Raw genomic sequence first — 17,529 nt, 5'->3', positions numbered from 1 at the left:
ACCCCCTGCGAGATGTGTTTTTGTCTGCCCAAGTTCTTTAAAGCAAAACTACGCAACTTTCGAAAGTAGAAAACATGAATTATTCCTTTTACAGATGAAAAATTGGATTCATAAGAAATAAAAATGCACCTTTGCTCAATGCAATCCACTCAGGGTTTTTGGAGCCACAGTCTCACGTGGTCTGGTATGACCAGTAACTTGTGTGAGCACTCTGTGTTTTCAGAGGGCTTCAGTGCCGCCAACACTGAACACACTGAGTCTTGAAAGTGACTTTACTGACCAAACGAGTAGCTCATTGGTGAGTGACAGTACAGTTGTGAGCTCAGCCGTGATACTCAATACCTTACTTCCTGGTTATAAGCTTTTCAAAAGAACATGAAAACCACACACAATCCTAATGTGATTGTGATGTTCTTTTTAACTACAAAATCCTTCAGAAACTGGAAGTCTGTGTCTCCGGTGGCTTATCAATGAGTCCACATTGCATTTTAGTGAGAGTGGCCATTTTGGAAGCGTCCTCCCCTCCAGTCAGCACCATTGCGTATGCCTCTGAGAGGGCATACTCCATTTGGCTGTCTGACAGCGCAGCCCAACAAGCTTGGAAGGTTCGTGGTGCTGTTTGTTGCTATAGAGCCCGGGGTGGAAATGAAATGGAGGAGCCCACACACACAAGAGACTGAGAGTGCATATTTAATTTGTTCTGTGCTTATCAGCGTGGTCGTACTGCAGGGGATGGGAGAAGAAGAGACACGCGCGCATGGAGGGAGGGAGGGAGGGAGGAAGGGAAGAAGAGAAAGAGAGGAATGGGGCGGTTTGGACGCTGCTTCAATCCCACGATGATGAAGCCATTAAAGTGAACAGCATCTGGCAGACACACCCCATAAACAAGTTAACGCTTCACAAGAGGAAACGTGGATTATTGCCTGACAATGTGAGCTTTTAGTGTGTGCGTGTGTGTGTGTGTGTGTGTGTGTGTGTGTGTGTGTGTGCCTTGGAGTGCCCATCCCTCTGTAGCTTGGTAAATCCCTATAGAGAAGGACATGCATCCTTTTGCGCAGTGAATTCTTCTTCAGGCTCTGCAGCTGTAACCAGGTTTCCTTTCAGAGTTAGTTCAGAGGGGAGTTGTTTCAGATTGCAATATAATGAAGATCATTAGCCAAAGATTATTCCTACCACTGCCTTAATTATAGTACTCATCCAATTGCTTATTAAGACTTAGATTTGGTGAAAGCACAGAATCTAAATTAAATGGGTAAACAACTAATTGAACAAATCCATTAGTTTAAATAAGTTTCATATGAGCAGACGTGGCGTGAAATAGGGGACAGCATTAAGATAATGGGAGATATGATTTTCTATTATCCACATTTTAAACAAATACGAATCCTTCTGTCTGCTGTCTTCCTCTCCTATCTTTCAAATTTCTGCCCCATTTGTTTTGCTCTACACTCTCAATGTAATGAGCATTATTGGCATGACCCTAAAAGCAGTTTGTTTTCATAATAACAGTTATGGAAAATGCTAAAAGATTGATGATGACACAAGCGAATGTTAAGAACCTCAATAGATCAACTCATTAGCATGCATTAGCCGAGTGCTGGAGCAACATCAGCATAATGTTATCTCTCCCATGCTGCCTGCTGTCACCTCGCTTCCCTGCCACCCTCCCTCCCTCCCTCCTGCTCTGTAGTTTTCAGGGGAGGTGCCAGAGAACAAGGTGAATGTGGTGGTGACCAACCTGACGGTGGTGGACAGGGATCAGCCCCACAGCCCCAACTGGAACGCCGTCTACCGCATCGTCAGCGGAGACCCCACTGGACACTTCACCATCCGCACCAACCCCATCACCAACGAGGGCATGCTGACAGTGGTCAAGGTAAAAATGACACCGCGCATTCGGCTTCTCCACACACATCCCGATGTCTGCTATTTAGCTTTGTTCTCCATTATTATTCCACATGACATCTTGCGTTTCCACCTGCTCTGAAGTGCCAGATGTTGAGTACTTTGGTCTCACATTGTTTTCATTGAATTATATGTCATTTCTCAAATTGGAACACAATTAGAACTAATCTCGCAATCAGCCACACTCATTTCCCTCCCATTTTGTTTTCTGCATCTCTCTCTCTCTCTCTCTCTCTCTCTCTCTCCCACCTCCTCTGTTCTTCTCTAGCCGGTGGATTTTGAGATGAATCGTGCCTTCATGCTGACCGTGGTGGTTTCCAACCAGGCCCACCTGGCCAGTGGCATCCAGTCCTCGCTTCAGTCCACAGCGGGAGTAACCATTTCGGTTCAGGATGTGAACGAGCCGCCTGTCTTCCCTGTCAACCCCAAGATGATCCGCTTTGAGGAGGGTGTGCCCGCAGGGACCACTCTTACCGTGTTCGCTGCTCAGGACCCTGACCACTTCATCCACCAGATTGTCAGGTACTTTAAACCGCAGTGGTGTCATAGACCCCTAGACTATTATTGTTATAATAATAATACCATACAGCTATCTACGCTTATCAATATACACCCAGTGTACACTATTATGACGGGCCCTAGTGTAGTTATGAAGTTATGAAGCACACACCCACACACCATTATATCGGCTCGTCACATGATCAACTAGAGATTTGACGTCGGATAATATCAACACACACTAACAAACATTACCCAGCAATCATCATTAAATATCTGTATATGACAAAAGTACCAAACTTGGTGAACGAACTTGGTTCATTTTTGAACACGTGTAATTCCCGAGTGGCAATCTGAATCACTCTCCAGCCCCCCCCCCCCCCCCACTTCACGGCCCCCAGTGCAGCCGCACTGCTTGCACTGTTTGTCTTCACGCCCCCTGGAATGCCACATTCTGGAAGGTTCACTTAATTGCTGCATGTAACACAACCTGACAAAACATAAGTATACTTTGGGCATCCTGATTAGCATGTTTTGACAGGACCTCCTTAACATGACATACCCAAATTATCTTTAATGCATTTTAATACATTAATTGTTTTTTTGGTCTTTATATAAATAATATATTATAACACAACATTGAAGGTTAACTAATTAGAGTAAGTGTCATAAATAATAAGCAAACCATAAACAAAATTACCTCCTACACACAAATTAACAAGACATTCATTTATTACGGAAATGAGGAGAAAAAGTTTATGGAAAATGCAAGAACAGAGTCATCATAGGAATCCACCTCCTTAAATACTATGTGCGTTTTTGCAGCATTAATACAATAAACTATTTGCTAAATGTCATAAAGTCCCGATAGATCCTTTATATTTATGCATGAAATGATTTTTATTTGATTTATGTGTAATTTTTAAAAGTTTTAGTTTCTGTGGGTGACACTTTGTCATGTCAGCAATCACTGCTCATGCTACCTGCTGCATCCTCAACCTGTTTAGTTCAAACAACCGTCTGTCATTTCTTTAAATGAGCATGGAGGATCTTGGATACATTTGCGGTTCAGGGCTCACATTACTGTGAGGACTAAAGCTCCTCTGAGCTCCTCTTGATAGTCTGTATCGCGAGGCATTTCCAATATTTCGCCCACCCTGTGTACAATATGTATCTTCTTTTCAATCAGTGTGTCACCAGTGTTTTATCAGCTTTGAGCAGTTTCTCCACCGTTTATCCCTCTTCGGTGACATTCTCAACCGACCCTCCGCCCACAGACCGGGCTCCGGTTACCTCCCCGTTGCCAGGCGACTGGTGTAAAGAGGTCATCCTGTAATGAGCTGGACACTGTCTGTCTGCCCTCCTTAGATCCCAATCTCCTCATCCTCCTCATTGAACCCATCCTTCATCCATACTGGGGTGACACACCGCGGGCATGGTGCCATCCAGGCATCGACCCTGTGTCACAGAAACTCCCACATGCCCACTAAGGTCCAGCGGCACCGTTCCACTCCATAGCCAGCTCCAACGTGAGGGATTGATTTTTCTTAATGTCAGTGAGATGGCCTCTTCCACTGAGGAACCCAGTGGAAATGTTACTGAATTGATATCGAGGGAGGGAGTGGGAGATATACTCACATATACACACTGCACAGAGGAGTGAGCAATATCCACATTTCAGGTCTCCGAAAAAGACATGTCATGCAAACTAAGTGGGCTGAGCTCCTCTGCTCTTTGAGAGAAGCAACTCCTCTTTTACTCTCTTTTTTCCGCCTCACCCCTCCCTCTCCCTCCCGCTGACCCTGTCACTTTCTTCTCTGTCAGTCTGTGTGTCTGTTATTGATGGGAGCTCAGAGCTGCTGTCTTCTCCAAAGCAGCTTGCCAGCAGACGCTCAGCTCATGCTCAGACAGCCTCATCTCTGCTGCTGCCGCTGTATTCCCTTTAGGTGACCTCGCTTGAACCCTCACTGAAGTTCACAACAAAACAAAAAAAGACACAGAAATGCAGAGCCGTAGACTCACAACATGCACACGAGCTCCCACAGAGGATGAGTGAAAGGCCTGTGCGTGAGCAGCGGCTGGGAGAGGAGCCAGCTCATGTTTCTGAATTTTCTTGCTTTATTCTCTCTCTGGTGGAAAAGAGAGAGAGATGATGTGAGGGTGAGCCTTTTTGCCAACTGATTTTACTGTTAGATGTGATTTAAGTGGCAGCATGAGCTAATTTATGTGTGTATGCATATGTGTGTGTGTATGTGTTTTTCTTTATATTTTGTAAGTATGAGAATATTAGTCCTGCTAAGTGAGGACATGTTGGTTAGTCCTCACTTCTAAAGGGTATTAGTTTAAAGCCTGGGTTTAGGATTAAAGGGGTACTGTGAGAATTCAGTAACGCACTTCCATGAAGACTCAAGAGAGACAAATTAGAAAAGGAAAGGTCGAAATCAAATCAGCATGGGTCGAGACATCCTGACATTTACACAATGTCTACACAGCCCGCAGAGCAGAAGCAGCAGATTAGCAGAGCAGCAGCACCAGCTTCAGTCCTCAGGCTGTGTCTTCAAGTGATGCGTTCACGCACAGTTTTGAGTGTACTGTACGTCACCTGCATTTTGGCAGCGCTCAGAGCCTTCTCAAACATTTAGTCTCAAGTGCGGGTCCAGCTTCAATAAAGATGGATTCTACAATTCCAACAATGCAACTCAACAGTGTCTTTCAATGGATCATCCAACCTCCAAAATGACCAATTCTTTCAAACCCAGCACCCCAACTGTGTAATGCAAGACCTGTCATCAGTGGAGTGCCCTTTAAGGGTGGAATTAGTGGTGAGTTTAAAGGTTCTCTCTACGAGAGTCAGAGCAAATCTATGATTGAGGGATTGCCTCTACACGGCTCTCAACATGGCGACGCCAATGCAAACAACAGTGCTGACAGAGCTACTGTGTTTACCTGGGCGGGGGGGAACCGGAGGGTGGGCGCTACGCTTTTGTGACATCGGCGTGGGTCAGAACGGCATTATTAGCCGTAACTACCGTCTGAGTGCAGCGCGAAGCGGCGGCCATGAGCTCGCCAGTGGGGCACAACAGAGACACATGCGTTAAAATGCCCGAATATCTTTTCAGAGGAAAGAAAAAAATTTTTTATTCGTAATTCACCTAAAATTAGGAAAAGTCATGAATTATCGCAGCTGATTTGACTGTAATGTAGGGTATGTTTTTGAGCTGCTAATGTGGGCCAGGAGTCTCCAGGGCCCGAAACAGAACATTAAGGGTTAAGGGTTAAGACAATTTGCTCTGCACATGAAGACAGCAGGAGGTGACATCTTGTTGGCACAGGAAGGAGATGAGAGTGCCAGGCATGACACGCAAGCGACAGTCTAACCTGCAGGGTAAGATCCTGACTAATACTGCATGACAATGTCTTTCACTAGAAATTAGATTTATCTTCATGTATTTATTCAATCCTCTAAAGAAGAAAAATGTGATAGCTGGTATCTGTCATTATGTCGCTTTGTCTGCCTGTTTACTAAGTGTGCACCAGCGTAGAAGTGTGTGTGTGAAGCTGGAGGTGGAATTAGTTTTCTCCATGCCTGTGAGGCTCAAACTGACCAGTGTCGGCCTCCAACGCACTTTAAATAAGCCCCCTTTCCCCCTGATCACGTTTTCTACCGGCCATGCTTACATTCAGACACACGCCTCTGATCTCTCTCACTTTTCCCCTGTGTCTGCTGTGATCTTTCACCTCCACCTCCTGTCGTTGTGGTGACACGCCGACAGTCTAACCTTCGAGTGAGACTTCTCGCTTGTACGCAATTAAACATTTCTCATTAGACCTGAGAGAGAGAAGCACTTCCTCCGCTCGGCAAGTTTTTTAGGACTCGTCATAGTTCTTAATGGGATTCATAGACTTTAATTGCAGCTGTCACGTTCCACTCCGTTGACGTATCGACCGGTGACAGTGTTGAGAGTTGCTGTGGCGGCTGTGTGGGTACAAAGAGCGGTGAAGTTGTTAAGACCACTGCTCGGCTGTTCTGCAACTGGGTTCAGGTTTTCATCGGTCTTCGTGCTAATGAGCTGCTGCTATGATAAGCTCGGTGAACATATGTTCCGCTTTCCATGTCACTGTAATATATCAAAGGTGCTCGCCTGGTATTGCTTATTATGGTAATGAACATTCAACCTGGTGATGGGTACTTTGGAATAAAAGATGCAGAGCTGCTGGAATTCAACTAACAGTTGGCTGCAAAAGTCAACATCTGGCATAAGTTTCCATACTATTTGTGTTTGGATTAATGAAGTATCTGGCTTTCTCGCTGTCCCTCTGTCTCTGTGGATTTGTGCGTGCACAGGTACTCCAAGCTGTCAGATCCAGCTAACTGGCTGAAGATCAACAGGACCAATGGTCAGATCACCACCATGGCCCTGCTGGACCGAGAGTCCATGTACGTCAAAAACAACGTGTACGAGGCCACATTCCTGGCGTTCGACAATGGTAAGTCCGGTAAGTCACGATGACTGTGTGTGTTGTGACTCTAAATAAATATTAAAACAGTAGGACACGATTTTGGATCCACCACTTTGGTCTAGACCGAAAAAATCTCTGCATCTATTAGATGGACGGCCAGGAAATTTGGCGCAGACATTCATGGTCCCCAGAAGATGAATCCGTATGACTCTGGTGATCCCCTGACTATTCTCTAGCGCCACCATGAGGTTGGCATTTGTGGTTTTGACTGAACAACCTCAAGAAATATTTGATGGATTGAGTTTTTATCTGACATCATCAGGTCACAATTGTTCTTTTATGACCAAATACCTGTATACGTATAGTGCTACTTTGCTAAACATCAGCATGTTGGCATTGAGCATTTTAGTATGCTGATATTAGCATTTAGCTCAAAGCAGCACTACGTCTATGAACAGCCTGCATAGCCGCTAGCACCAATGGAGACTGATAATCTGTTTTGTTTTCTATGTGTTTTTTTTTGATTGTTGTGAAAACATTACATCAGCTATATTTGAATATTGATAACCATACATCAATCATCATCTGACTGAAAAGGACGCTGCTTAATATCATTTTCATCATCATTAGAATGAAAGTACTGTAGCACAGGCGGGATGAATGTAGCAGATGTCATTATGGGCTACAACGTAGTTAAGTAACACACTTACCTGGCATATTTCTCACTACTCTCGCACTTATCATCCAAACACATTATGAATCATGACGCATTATATTATAAATAGGGTCCATAAATTCAGGCAAGGTGCTGTGCTGTCGCTTGACATAATAGTGTACGGTAACTTTCTTGGGTAAACTGGAACATAACTCTTGTCACTAACACAGGTCTAACTTATTACATAGGTTAGCGCCTCTAAACTCATTAGGACCAAACTGAGCAAGGCTTCCCATTTTACTTAATACTAAAATAATGTCATGGACCAGAGGTCCACAAACACCGAGCAAACAGTTGTGGATTTGTGACATGGAACTCCATAAATGGAGCTTGTATTTGTTAAATATGTCACTTTCCTGCCAGATACTCTACACTACAGTGTGTGTGAACTGTGAATGTGTGGGACGTTCTGTTCATATACTGTACTGTATAAAGTAAACAGTGCACAAATATGCACAGACCTTCATTTCCCTGCTTCTGATGGATGAAAAATGAAAACAGGATCTGCCAATGAAGGTCTTGACAATGTGTGAAGCTTAACTAAAGCACTACAAATAGAGGCGCTTGCTCTCTGTGTAAGTAGGAGGCACCCAGCTGTTTATAGTCCAGTGAGAAATGAGGGATTGGTTGCCCCGAAAGCACACCAACTTAAGCTCAAAGTGTTGACTCCCTATTGATTCTGGAGCCCAGTGTCAACAAGGGGATATATTCCACTTTGATTGAAATTCTCTTTACTTATTCTACTCAAGCGAAGCGAAAGAAGCAACAAAGCACCCAGCCAATCATAACCGACAAGACGGTCGATGGGCCTTGGGGCCTGCCAGGGGCAACGGACCTTTACATAGTTGATGCACCAAGTTACTGTCTGATAGAGGAGAAAAAAGTTGAAATATAAAACTGATGAGCTACTGGGGTAAACTATGGTGCATTGCATCAGAAATTTTGTTGGGCTTGCTGACAGTCTGTGGGCAGTGGGCTGTCAACTGAATATCAAGGCTACAATATATCACTGCAGTGTGTTTGTTCAACGGAGCGGTACACACACTTTCTTCATCTGTAGTTGGTAATGGTACGACCACGCAAACGTCCTGCATTCACTTAAGTCAACGTGAAATAGTAGAATCAGCAAACTGTAGTAAGTTACAAAAGTGAAAGTATTCATTTTGCAGAATGACACATTTTAAAGTGGTTTATATTAACTGTACATTATATTATTGGCAAATTATTACTGGTTACTATTATTTGTGATGAAGACAAACATTTTGTCATCGTATTACAAGAGTTAATGATTCTTGGCTAAATTCACTCACACGCTACAAACATCAGTTACTGAAGCTCTTGATTTACATGCGTTTGTCAGATTATTTCACATGTGATTTTGCATTAATCTGCTATATTGTGACTGGAAAAAAAACGCTCTTATGAATATCATATCGATTCAAACCATGTGAGTGAACCCTACTGATGCTCGGTTATTTCTGCGTTGCCTACTTTAATCTAACAAATCATCATATCATACTAGAGGCAGATCTGTTTTGCAAGTTAAATCTTAATCTTTAAAGTAGCTAAAGTGTTCACATAAATGTTGTGGAGTAAAACAATAGATCCCTCTAAAATGTAGTAGAGTAGAAGAACCTACAGTACCTACTGCACTTCATTTAATTCACCCCTGGAGATTAGAATGATTATATGATGACATCCGCTGATTTTTATTGAGTCATTTTACAGATTTCTCCATAACTCAAGAAAAAACAACCTTAATCGTCTGCTGTTTGTTTTACAGCACACTGGAGTCTGTTGATCATTTTAATTATGCCCATATGTTTGTATCAGTAATTTGAACCACATCCCAGTGGAAGCAAACACTAAAATGAGAGAGATTATCAATTATGAGTCTTTGTTTTGCAGCGTGCCCACACTTCTGCCAGTGCTTGGATAGCTTTAAGCCCCCGAAAACTTCACATCTTAAAGTAATTCCCTATTACATTGAATATTAATGACTAAATAAGAAACTATTAAAGTAAGATTTTGCAAGAAAACATCCTTCTGTGTTATTTATAATATGGTTTTAGCACTCAATAACTCTGCTAATAAGCTTCATTTGGTGTGTGGTTTGATCAGATTAGATTGATCGCAGCCTGGCAACGTAAATAAACAACCCCATAACTCTCACGTTTTGATTTAGATGTTGCTAAATCCTGATTGATGCATGGAAATATGTCATCGCATCGCCCCGACTTGGCCTTGACTGGCCGTCTTGTGTTCATGCAGGACACCACCGCTCAAAGTAACAAGCTGATTGAGAAAATACATTTCCAGGGCCTTTAAATATTCTATTCAACAAAATCAGTTAGAGGCATTGAATCAGACGCACATGTTTAACCTCACACTAGAGTGCAACCTCATTACAATATGAGACAGCCCAGCAAGACAACTTCCAGTTCACTTCACTTTTCTGAAAGCAAGCGGTGCACTAAAAAAGAACAATGAGGCACTTATTCCCAACACCGTGTTGTACACCACCGAGAGCAACAGAAACAGCGCGGCAGGAAAACAACATTTCTCAGTCAGTTATGCGCCGTAATTTAAGCACATAGGAGATTTGCTGCAAATGCATAAAACATCAAAAATGTGTCTCGCATCCTGATGGTTCTGTTCCGGCCTGGCAGCTGTGAGAAACCCTGAATAAGTTATGATGAGCTTGTGTTGCTGGATGCAGCGAAGGGTTAGCGTCATTACCCAGTGGGCCTCGCGGAGTGCAGATAACAGCAATCTCTATGTGAGCGTTGTCCCATCCAGAACGAGTCTCGCTTCGGCCTTTTCAGGAAGCAGCCACATCTAAACGAAACTGAAAAATAAAAGTATGCGTCCTTTCATTTGTTCTGGCTGTTTTGTTTGGGTGCTCTGTACAAATGTACTCAGTATTGTCCCTCCACTTTCAGCCCCTCAGTAAACAAAATCTCTCTTCTTCCCAATTGTTTATTTGCCTGCACGCCTCATTTTCTCACTTCCGCGCTCGAATCAGCTAGAAACATGTCATTGAAATTGAAGGATTGTTTTGCTTACTTCTGTTGCTTTCTCATCACACTGTCTCTCAACTCCCCATTTTTTTTTTTTTGCTCCATCTTCAAAATCATCTCATTTGTACGTACTCCTCTGCCTCACAGCCGTTCACTCCTCTCTCTCTCGATCGCCACGTTATTATCTCGCCATCTTCCTCCTTTGATCTCTTTACCTCCTCTCCTTCCCTCAGGCTCGCCTCAAGCGAGCGGGACAGGAACCCTCCAGATTTACCTGATCGACGTGAATGACAACGCGCCGGTGCTGATACCCAGGGAGTCCCAGGTGTGCGAGCACGCGCGCCCCAACTCCAGGGTCAACATCACAGCCGCAGACGCGGACGCCGACCCCAACGTGGGGCCCTTTGTCTTCGAGCTGCCTTCTTTCCCCGCCAGCGTTCGCCGCAACTGGACTATCTCCCGACTCAACGGTACGTAAATGCTGTACTGCAGCTCCGATTCATGTTGCAAATATTTCTCCCACCCGTGTGATGTATAATTTAGGAGGTATGTGGGAATGATATATCTAGCATCCCCAGCTGAAATAAACCATAAACGTAACAGATGGGATGCAAAAGCCCTCTACAGAATAACTGGCGACATCAATCAGGGGACCAGGGATGGCTGTAAGCTGCGAGAGAAGTCCAAGTTTAACAAAATGTCTCACAAAGCTCACAGTGAGAGACGCGGGTGCCATCCAGTGTTGACATACGATCCATCGTTTGTGACAAATGAGATCCATTCATCTCTCTGTCCCCCAAGCAGCCGATCTGTCACCTAATCCACCCAGATGGATGTATCACAGCAGTTGTCTTGAGGACAAATCTGATCACATACCTGGATTCTTCTCCCACCGAGGCTCTTGTCTTAGCTTGACTGAGTGATAGATGCTGAAGGTCATACGTTCTGTTTTCTTTTTATATCTCGAATGCCTCCTCGCATACATACATGTCAGAATGATTGCTGTGCAGTTTGTTTGGTTGCAGCTTTTATTTGGTATGTCATTCCCTTGTACCTACGCACATGATGACATGATATCCTGCAGTAAACAAAATGTAATTCCTCCGCAGTACACTGTCTAATCTTATTTTACCCTTCTTCTTTTTCTCCTCCTCATCCTCCTCCCACTCACTTCCCTCCATCTGCTAATGCTGTCCCCACTTTCCACTGTTTTCTCTCCATCACCAACACTATCTCGTTCCCCACTCTCCAGGTGACTATGCTCAGCTGAGGCTAAGGATCTCTTACCTGGAGGCGAGTGTGTACGAGATCCCCATCATCGTGTCCGATTCGGGGAACCCTCCTCTGTCCAACCGCTCTGTGATTAGAGTCAAAGTTTGTCCCTGTGACGATAACGGGGACTGCAGCGCCACAGGGGCTGTGGCGGCCGCCGGCCTCGGCACCGGGGCCATCATCGCAATACTCATCTGCATCATCATACTGCTCAGTGAGTGTGGAACAAGCAAACCTTTGCACTATTTGGATCGGTGTATCGGTATGCATCATGCCGTGAAAATGAGAAAATGTAGTTTGTAAGACTGCAACTGCTGCCATTTCTGTGCTTCACAGGCATGGTTCTGCTGTTTGTGGTGTGGATGAAGCGCAGAGAGAAGGAGCGGCAGGCGAAGCCCCTGCTCATCGACCCCGAGGACGACGTCAGAGACAATATCCTCAAATATGATGAGGAGGGAGGAGGAGAGGAGGATCAGGTATCGTTTGACAATCATAAATATATACATAATGAACTAAAGACATGAAAGGCTGTACGCCAGCAGCGGCATGAAAAACTAACATCTTTTGATTATAGATGGTATTTACGGACTATTATGAAAGGTCGGGAATGTATTGATCTATTACATTAGACAACTTTATTTATCCCTTTAAGGGAGACTAGTTTGGTCAACAAGAAACAAAAGAGACACAAGTCAAACTAGCGTACTGTATATTCCAAGAGGACATTAGCATGGTTCAGGAATCTGTCCAAATCCTCACGCCTGAGAAGCTGGAACAGGCGAATGTTTGGCATCTTTGCTTGAAAAACATGTAAAACTTGTCAGTTAATTAATTATCAAAATAGTCGTTGCGAGTGTTGCAGCTCCGCAATTATTAAAAATAGGCTGACACATCTGAAACAGGACCAATGAACCATAATGAATATGAGATGAAACGCTCAACTCCTCATTAAAATGATATTCAAAGAAAGACATAGAAAGTTGTTTAAAAAAAATAAATTGAGGATTGAGAAAGTCTGGATCAGCTGGCTCGCCAATAGCGTTTGTAGAGAATAATGTACTTTTTGTTTGACTTCGAAAAAAGTTTTCAGTGTGCAATCTGCCCTGTGCCCTACAAGCAAGTGCTGAGGCTGAATGTGCTGCTTGGCTTGAATGCCAAGTACAGTTGGAAGTGCAAATCTTTCCATGTGAGGAGTCCCTTTTCTGTGTAGATATAGCTGTATAAGTTATAGCCCTACCTCAAACCACAGATGCTATCGCTTCCAGTATTTTCTATTTATTTTTTATCATTTTAGACTTCCCTGAACGTCCTTGTTTCTAACAGTAAAACACTAGGAATTGTGGGTAATTCCCTCAAGCAAAGACTGCAGCACTGCAGATTTACAAAAAAGGACTGAAAGTCTGTCAGAAAGCCCTGTAGCACAGATGTATCTGCAGGTCAGCCCTGAGCCCTCGCAGACTGAAGAGGAATGATCATCAAAGGCTGCTGTGAGGCTGTGAGGACGGACAGTGGGAGCCGTACCAACTTGGAAACTGGGCTAGATTCAAAACACAATGCATGTCCAGTATGTATATAGAGAAAAGGGTTCATGATTTGGGGTTGAATTGCTAAGTGACCCAACTGAATGTTTAAAACAAACACATTATAACAGAAGAGCAGTCAGTAAATAAACAAAAAATGATTGTAGATTTGGCAACCGTAGGAAAAAAAGTAGATCATTATGTTAATAAGGTTACAATCTTGATTTTCATTCACCATTCCCTCTATGGCCTTCATCCAGGACTATGACCTGAGCCAGCTGCAGCAGCCCGAGTCTTTAGACCACATCATCAGTAAGCCGGCGGGGGTGCGCAGGGTGGACGAGAGACCTGTGATTGCTGAGTCACAGTACCCCGTCAGACCCAGTCTGCCCCACCCTGGAGATATAGGAGACTTCATCAATGATGTAAGTTCAAGAATGGAGGGAAAATGTCTCGGGTGTTGCATAGTTCCCTTAACTGTTTCTGTGTGTAAGCTGGGCAGCATAGCAGTGTCCACAGACCTCATTGATGTGACTCATACAAAGGTTTATTTTCCAGAAATGTGCTCCCATCAGCAGGGATGCTGTGATAAATATTTGTCCCCTGTACAGAGCTAAGTGTCAGGCTCTGAAGCAGCATTCAGACCATGATGGAACAGTAAAACCCTAATGGCTGGGTGAGCAAGAAGAGATGCGGTTTATTGCTACTTTTACTGTCTGGCCACCTGAGCCTGTGAAAAATCATCATCTCGGTTTTATTGTTGATGAGCAAAGACTGGCCTAAATCCAGTGTCGCTAAAAGCCCATCCTGAGAGTATGTAGGTCTAACCACACCAAACAGGAAGTGTCGTTACTGTAGAGAGGAGGTTGTATATCTTTCATTCTTTATCTGTCTTTATGTCTCCAGGGTCTGAGGGCAGCAGACAACGACCCCACAGCTCCTCCCTACGACTCCCTGCTGGTGTTCGACTACGAGGGCAGCGGTTCAACCGCTGGATCCGTCAGCTCACTGAACTCCACTAGCTCAGGGGACCAGGACTACGACTACCTCAACGACTGGGGCCCTCGCTTCAAGAAGCTGGCCGATCTCTACGGGGGAGGTGACGATGACTGAGAGCGGGGTGCTGGGTGGGGCTGCGGCAGGAGTCTTTGAGAGGCGGGGTCGGTTGGATGGATGCTCCCAGAAACCGCGCAGGGGCCAGGAACACGACGCAGTCTCCGTGGTAGACGTTGTGAGGAACAGACCTCGCTGCTCACAGCGACCGATGCCCGCAAACATGAATTCCCGCCGCAGCGCAACTGTATTCTGGCTTTATATTTCGTAGTGGCGAGTTTCTAGTGTGACGTTTTTGTTTTTTTCTCTTGGTTGTTCTCTCACCGTGCTGGACCCCGGAGCGTTCTGGGGATGAATCAAGGCAGTCGTGAGAGACACGAGTAGTGAATTTGTGCTGATTTCATTTTTAAAACAAAAAAACATCCCTTGCTTTAGTCTCACACTGAAGAGAATGTTTTTGGGGCGACGCTCTCTGACTCTCTCTCTCTCACTCTGTCAACTTGAATTTCCTTAGAACAGAAGCACTGTCATTTTATAAAGTGCCTTTTGTGGTGTGTTTTTGTATCAGACTCCTGCTATCTCAGGATCGGTTGCCATTTGTGCAGTGCAGTGGAGGCACGTTCTCGCCCAACCCCCCCCTCACGCTCCTCAAACCAGCCCTTCCTGTCACTCTCCCCTCCCCTTCACAGTGGTGCAGATGAACAACCCCAGCAGCCAGTCCCAGGAGGGAAGGACACAACCAGGGCAGACTATCGGATATCATAACCCAATGAATTATGGCCTAATAGACGAGCCAGTAACAGTTGCTGTGGGGAAGACAACACTCTTCCCCCGAGGACCTGCTCAGTTTGACTTTCACAAGCATCACCTGTCGACACGCTGACATTGTGTGAGACCATTTTTATACATGTGGGGGTTTTCTAATTTAGTGGGGAATGCCTGCCTTTCCTCTGTGGACTCACGAGTTTAGGAGCCTTTATGTTGAGATGCTTGCCTGCCTTGTATGGTTTTGTGTTGCTCTCTCCACAGTGTAAAGCTTATGTAGGCATGATCTGAGTAGTCAGACGATGTAAGAAAGTGGAACTTGAAATGACTTGGAACAATCTGAAAAAGATTTTTTTTTTTTTTTTTTTTTTTTTTTTTTTTTTTTTTTTGTCGCCTTGAACATTCCTGTTTTTTATAGGCCAACAAAAATATTAAAAGGTGCATGATTTTTTATTTTTTTTTCAAGATGTTTTACTCAAAGCACTTGTTACTATGTGGTGAGAATGTGAAAATAGTCAGCGGAAACTATATGAGTATACTCTGTATAAAGACACTGAGAAAATAAAAATACTGTAAGATACCTATTTTTGAAGTATTGATGACATAAAAGTTGCTGCTCTTTCTCTAGCTCTTCATTGGGCTTAGGGGATTTTTGGCCCGTTCATTTTTAATATGTGGTTATTTTTGTTTCTTTGTCTTCTGTTGAAGCATTATTCCATTTTTTTTTTTAAAGATGCCTGCTTAAAACATCTTTTGTTTCAGTTTTGCTCTGCTTTTGTTCTCATGAGATTGTTTTCTAAAAAATGCTTTGTTATACTCCTTTTATATGTGAAAACACAGCCTTCCCCTTTCACTCTCTATTGTCTCTGACAGATGTGTTCCTTCTGTTGGCCTCTGACCTCGGGACAGAGGAAGGTTCATTAGCCATGCCTGCTGATAGTTGTTCTATTATTCAGTGTCCTGGAATTCTTTTATTCAATCATCTAGATACTGGATGTGTGCTTCAGAAAATAAACAAGACGTGTTTTGAAAATGTGCCATCTTTTTTTTTTTTTTTTATTCCCTGCATTAATCACCCTCAGGTGTATGCTGAACTGTGTGACATGGCAACTATAATTGGACTCTGAGCTTTAGATTATAATGGGCTCATCTTGTTTTGAGGATCATTAATAATTGCAGCTCCGTGTCGAGTAGCCTTGACTAAAAAACCCTATGTGTTGGAATTTCTGATATGTCGTCATCGTCATTCCCCCCCCAGTGGTAATATTTAAAAAATAAACTGCATTGACAGCATTGTATGCCTCTAACCCTCCATACACATAGAAATTAGCTTTAAATTACTGCATTTTCACCTTTGTTCATGAACTGATTGGTTTGTCTTTGCACACTGAATGACCATCTTTATTTTTTTTTACAGTTAAATAATGTATTTTTAAGTGCAGGAGTTTTTCATTTTTAAGTGATAAGCAAAACAGACTCCCTTTGGAATTACGCAGATAATCTTTGACCCTATTGTTTGGAGAAGGCTTCATTTTCTAATAAAACACCCGCTATCCGTCCTTTTATTGCATTCCAGAAGAGGGAGTAGGAGAGGTCAGGAAGTGTATTTGTGTCCGTTCCTGTGATTTCAATTAGTCAGTTGAAGCACCCAAAAACCCACTTGGGACTTAAAGGGATTTAATCCTCTCCGGCTGTGTGTCTATCAATTAGCCACACCATTAATCCCCACGGCGTAATCTCATTAGATAGAGCGCCTTTAATGAGACACCCAGAGAGAAAGCAGAGAGGCAGGCAGTAAGAGAGAGGGAGAAAAATGAGGCGGTGGCGAGATGCAGGTAGGCCGTGTGTAGAGGTGATTAGTAGGATGGAAGAGAGGGTCAGCAGAGTGAGAGGGGGGGCTATAAGCATGTCGGGGACAATGCATAACATTTAGGAATGGTTTGGGAAAAAATGGTTGAATATGAGGAAGAGAAATAGAACGATACTTAATCTAGTGTTGTCCACTATGGCTCGAGATTGGAGGAGTGGGCAATGGAGAGGGAAAGATTCCTCATCTACTGGAGTGTCCCAGTAATGAGAACATCCGGTAATAAACCTAAATTAACCTTTGCTGTAGTGAATAGGGAAGTCTGCTATGGACCAGGCAAAAATACTGGACCTATGTCTCTGTAATAAGAGAGCCATCAGAGGTGGGCTCCACCGCTCTGAACTAATAATCAAGTTGGTAAAAGGTCATCTTGGTCATAGCCAGTCAGCAAGATAAGCAGATTCATTTCAGAGAAAGTTTCTTTGATGGGCTTAGCCGAAGTTCACTTGGTTT

General features: G+C 43.8%; 1 protein-coding gene across 3 annotated transcripts in view; it reads left to right on the top strand.

The window, feature by feature from the left end:
* cdh4 (cadherin 4, type 1, R-cadherin (retinal)) overlaps positions 1 to 16,242 on the top strand; it is a 175,062-nt gene extending 158,820 nt beyond the window's left edge. For 2 of the 3 annotated variants that reach the window (XM_031843244.1, XM_031843227.1), the window contains 8 exons: positions 1,691 to 1,876; positions 2,174 to 2,427; positions 6,749 to 6,900; positions 10,833 to 11,069; positions 11,852 to 12,085; positions 12,208 to 12,347; positions 13,652 to 13,816; positions 14,298 to 16,242. In XM_031843244.1, the coding sequence (XP_031699104.1) occupies positions 1,691 to 1,876; positions 2,174 to 2,427; positions 6,749 to 6,900; positions 10,833 to 11,069; positions 11,852 to 12,085; positions 12,208 to 12,347; positions 13,652 to 13,816; positions 14,298 to 14,504 (1,575 nt within the window). In that variant the 3' untranslated portion in view covers positions 14,505 to 16,242. The remainder of the gene's footprint in view (positions 1 to 1,690; positions 1,877 to 2,173; positions 2,428 to 6,748; positions 6,901 to 10,832; positions 11,070 to 11,851; positions 12,086 to 12,207; positions 12,348 to 13,651; positions 13,817 to 14,297) is intronic. The other variant, XM_031843236.1, reaches the window with a different exon arrangement.
* Positions 16,243 to 17,529: the final 1,287 nt, after the last annotated feature.

This window comes from Anarrhichthys ocellatus, unplaced genomic scaffold, assembly GCF_004355925.1.
Source record: "Anarrhichthys ocellatus isolate YVR2014 unplaced genomic scaffold, GSC_Weel_1.0 scaffold1, whole genome shotgun sequence".
Taxonomy (NCBI): domain Eukaryota; kingdom Metazoa; phylum Chordata; class Actinopteri; order Perciformes; family Anarhichadidae; genus Anarrhichthys; species Anarrhichthys ocellatus.
Note: the sequence above shows the minus strand (reverse complement) of the source record. Positions and strands in the feature narration are given on the sequence as shown.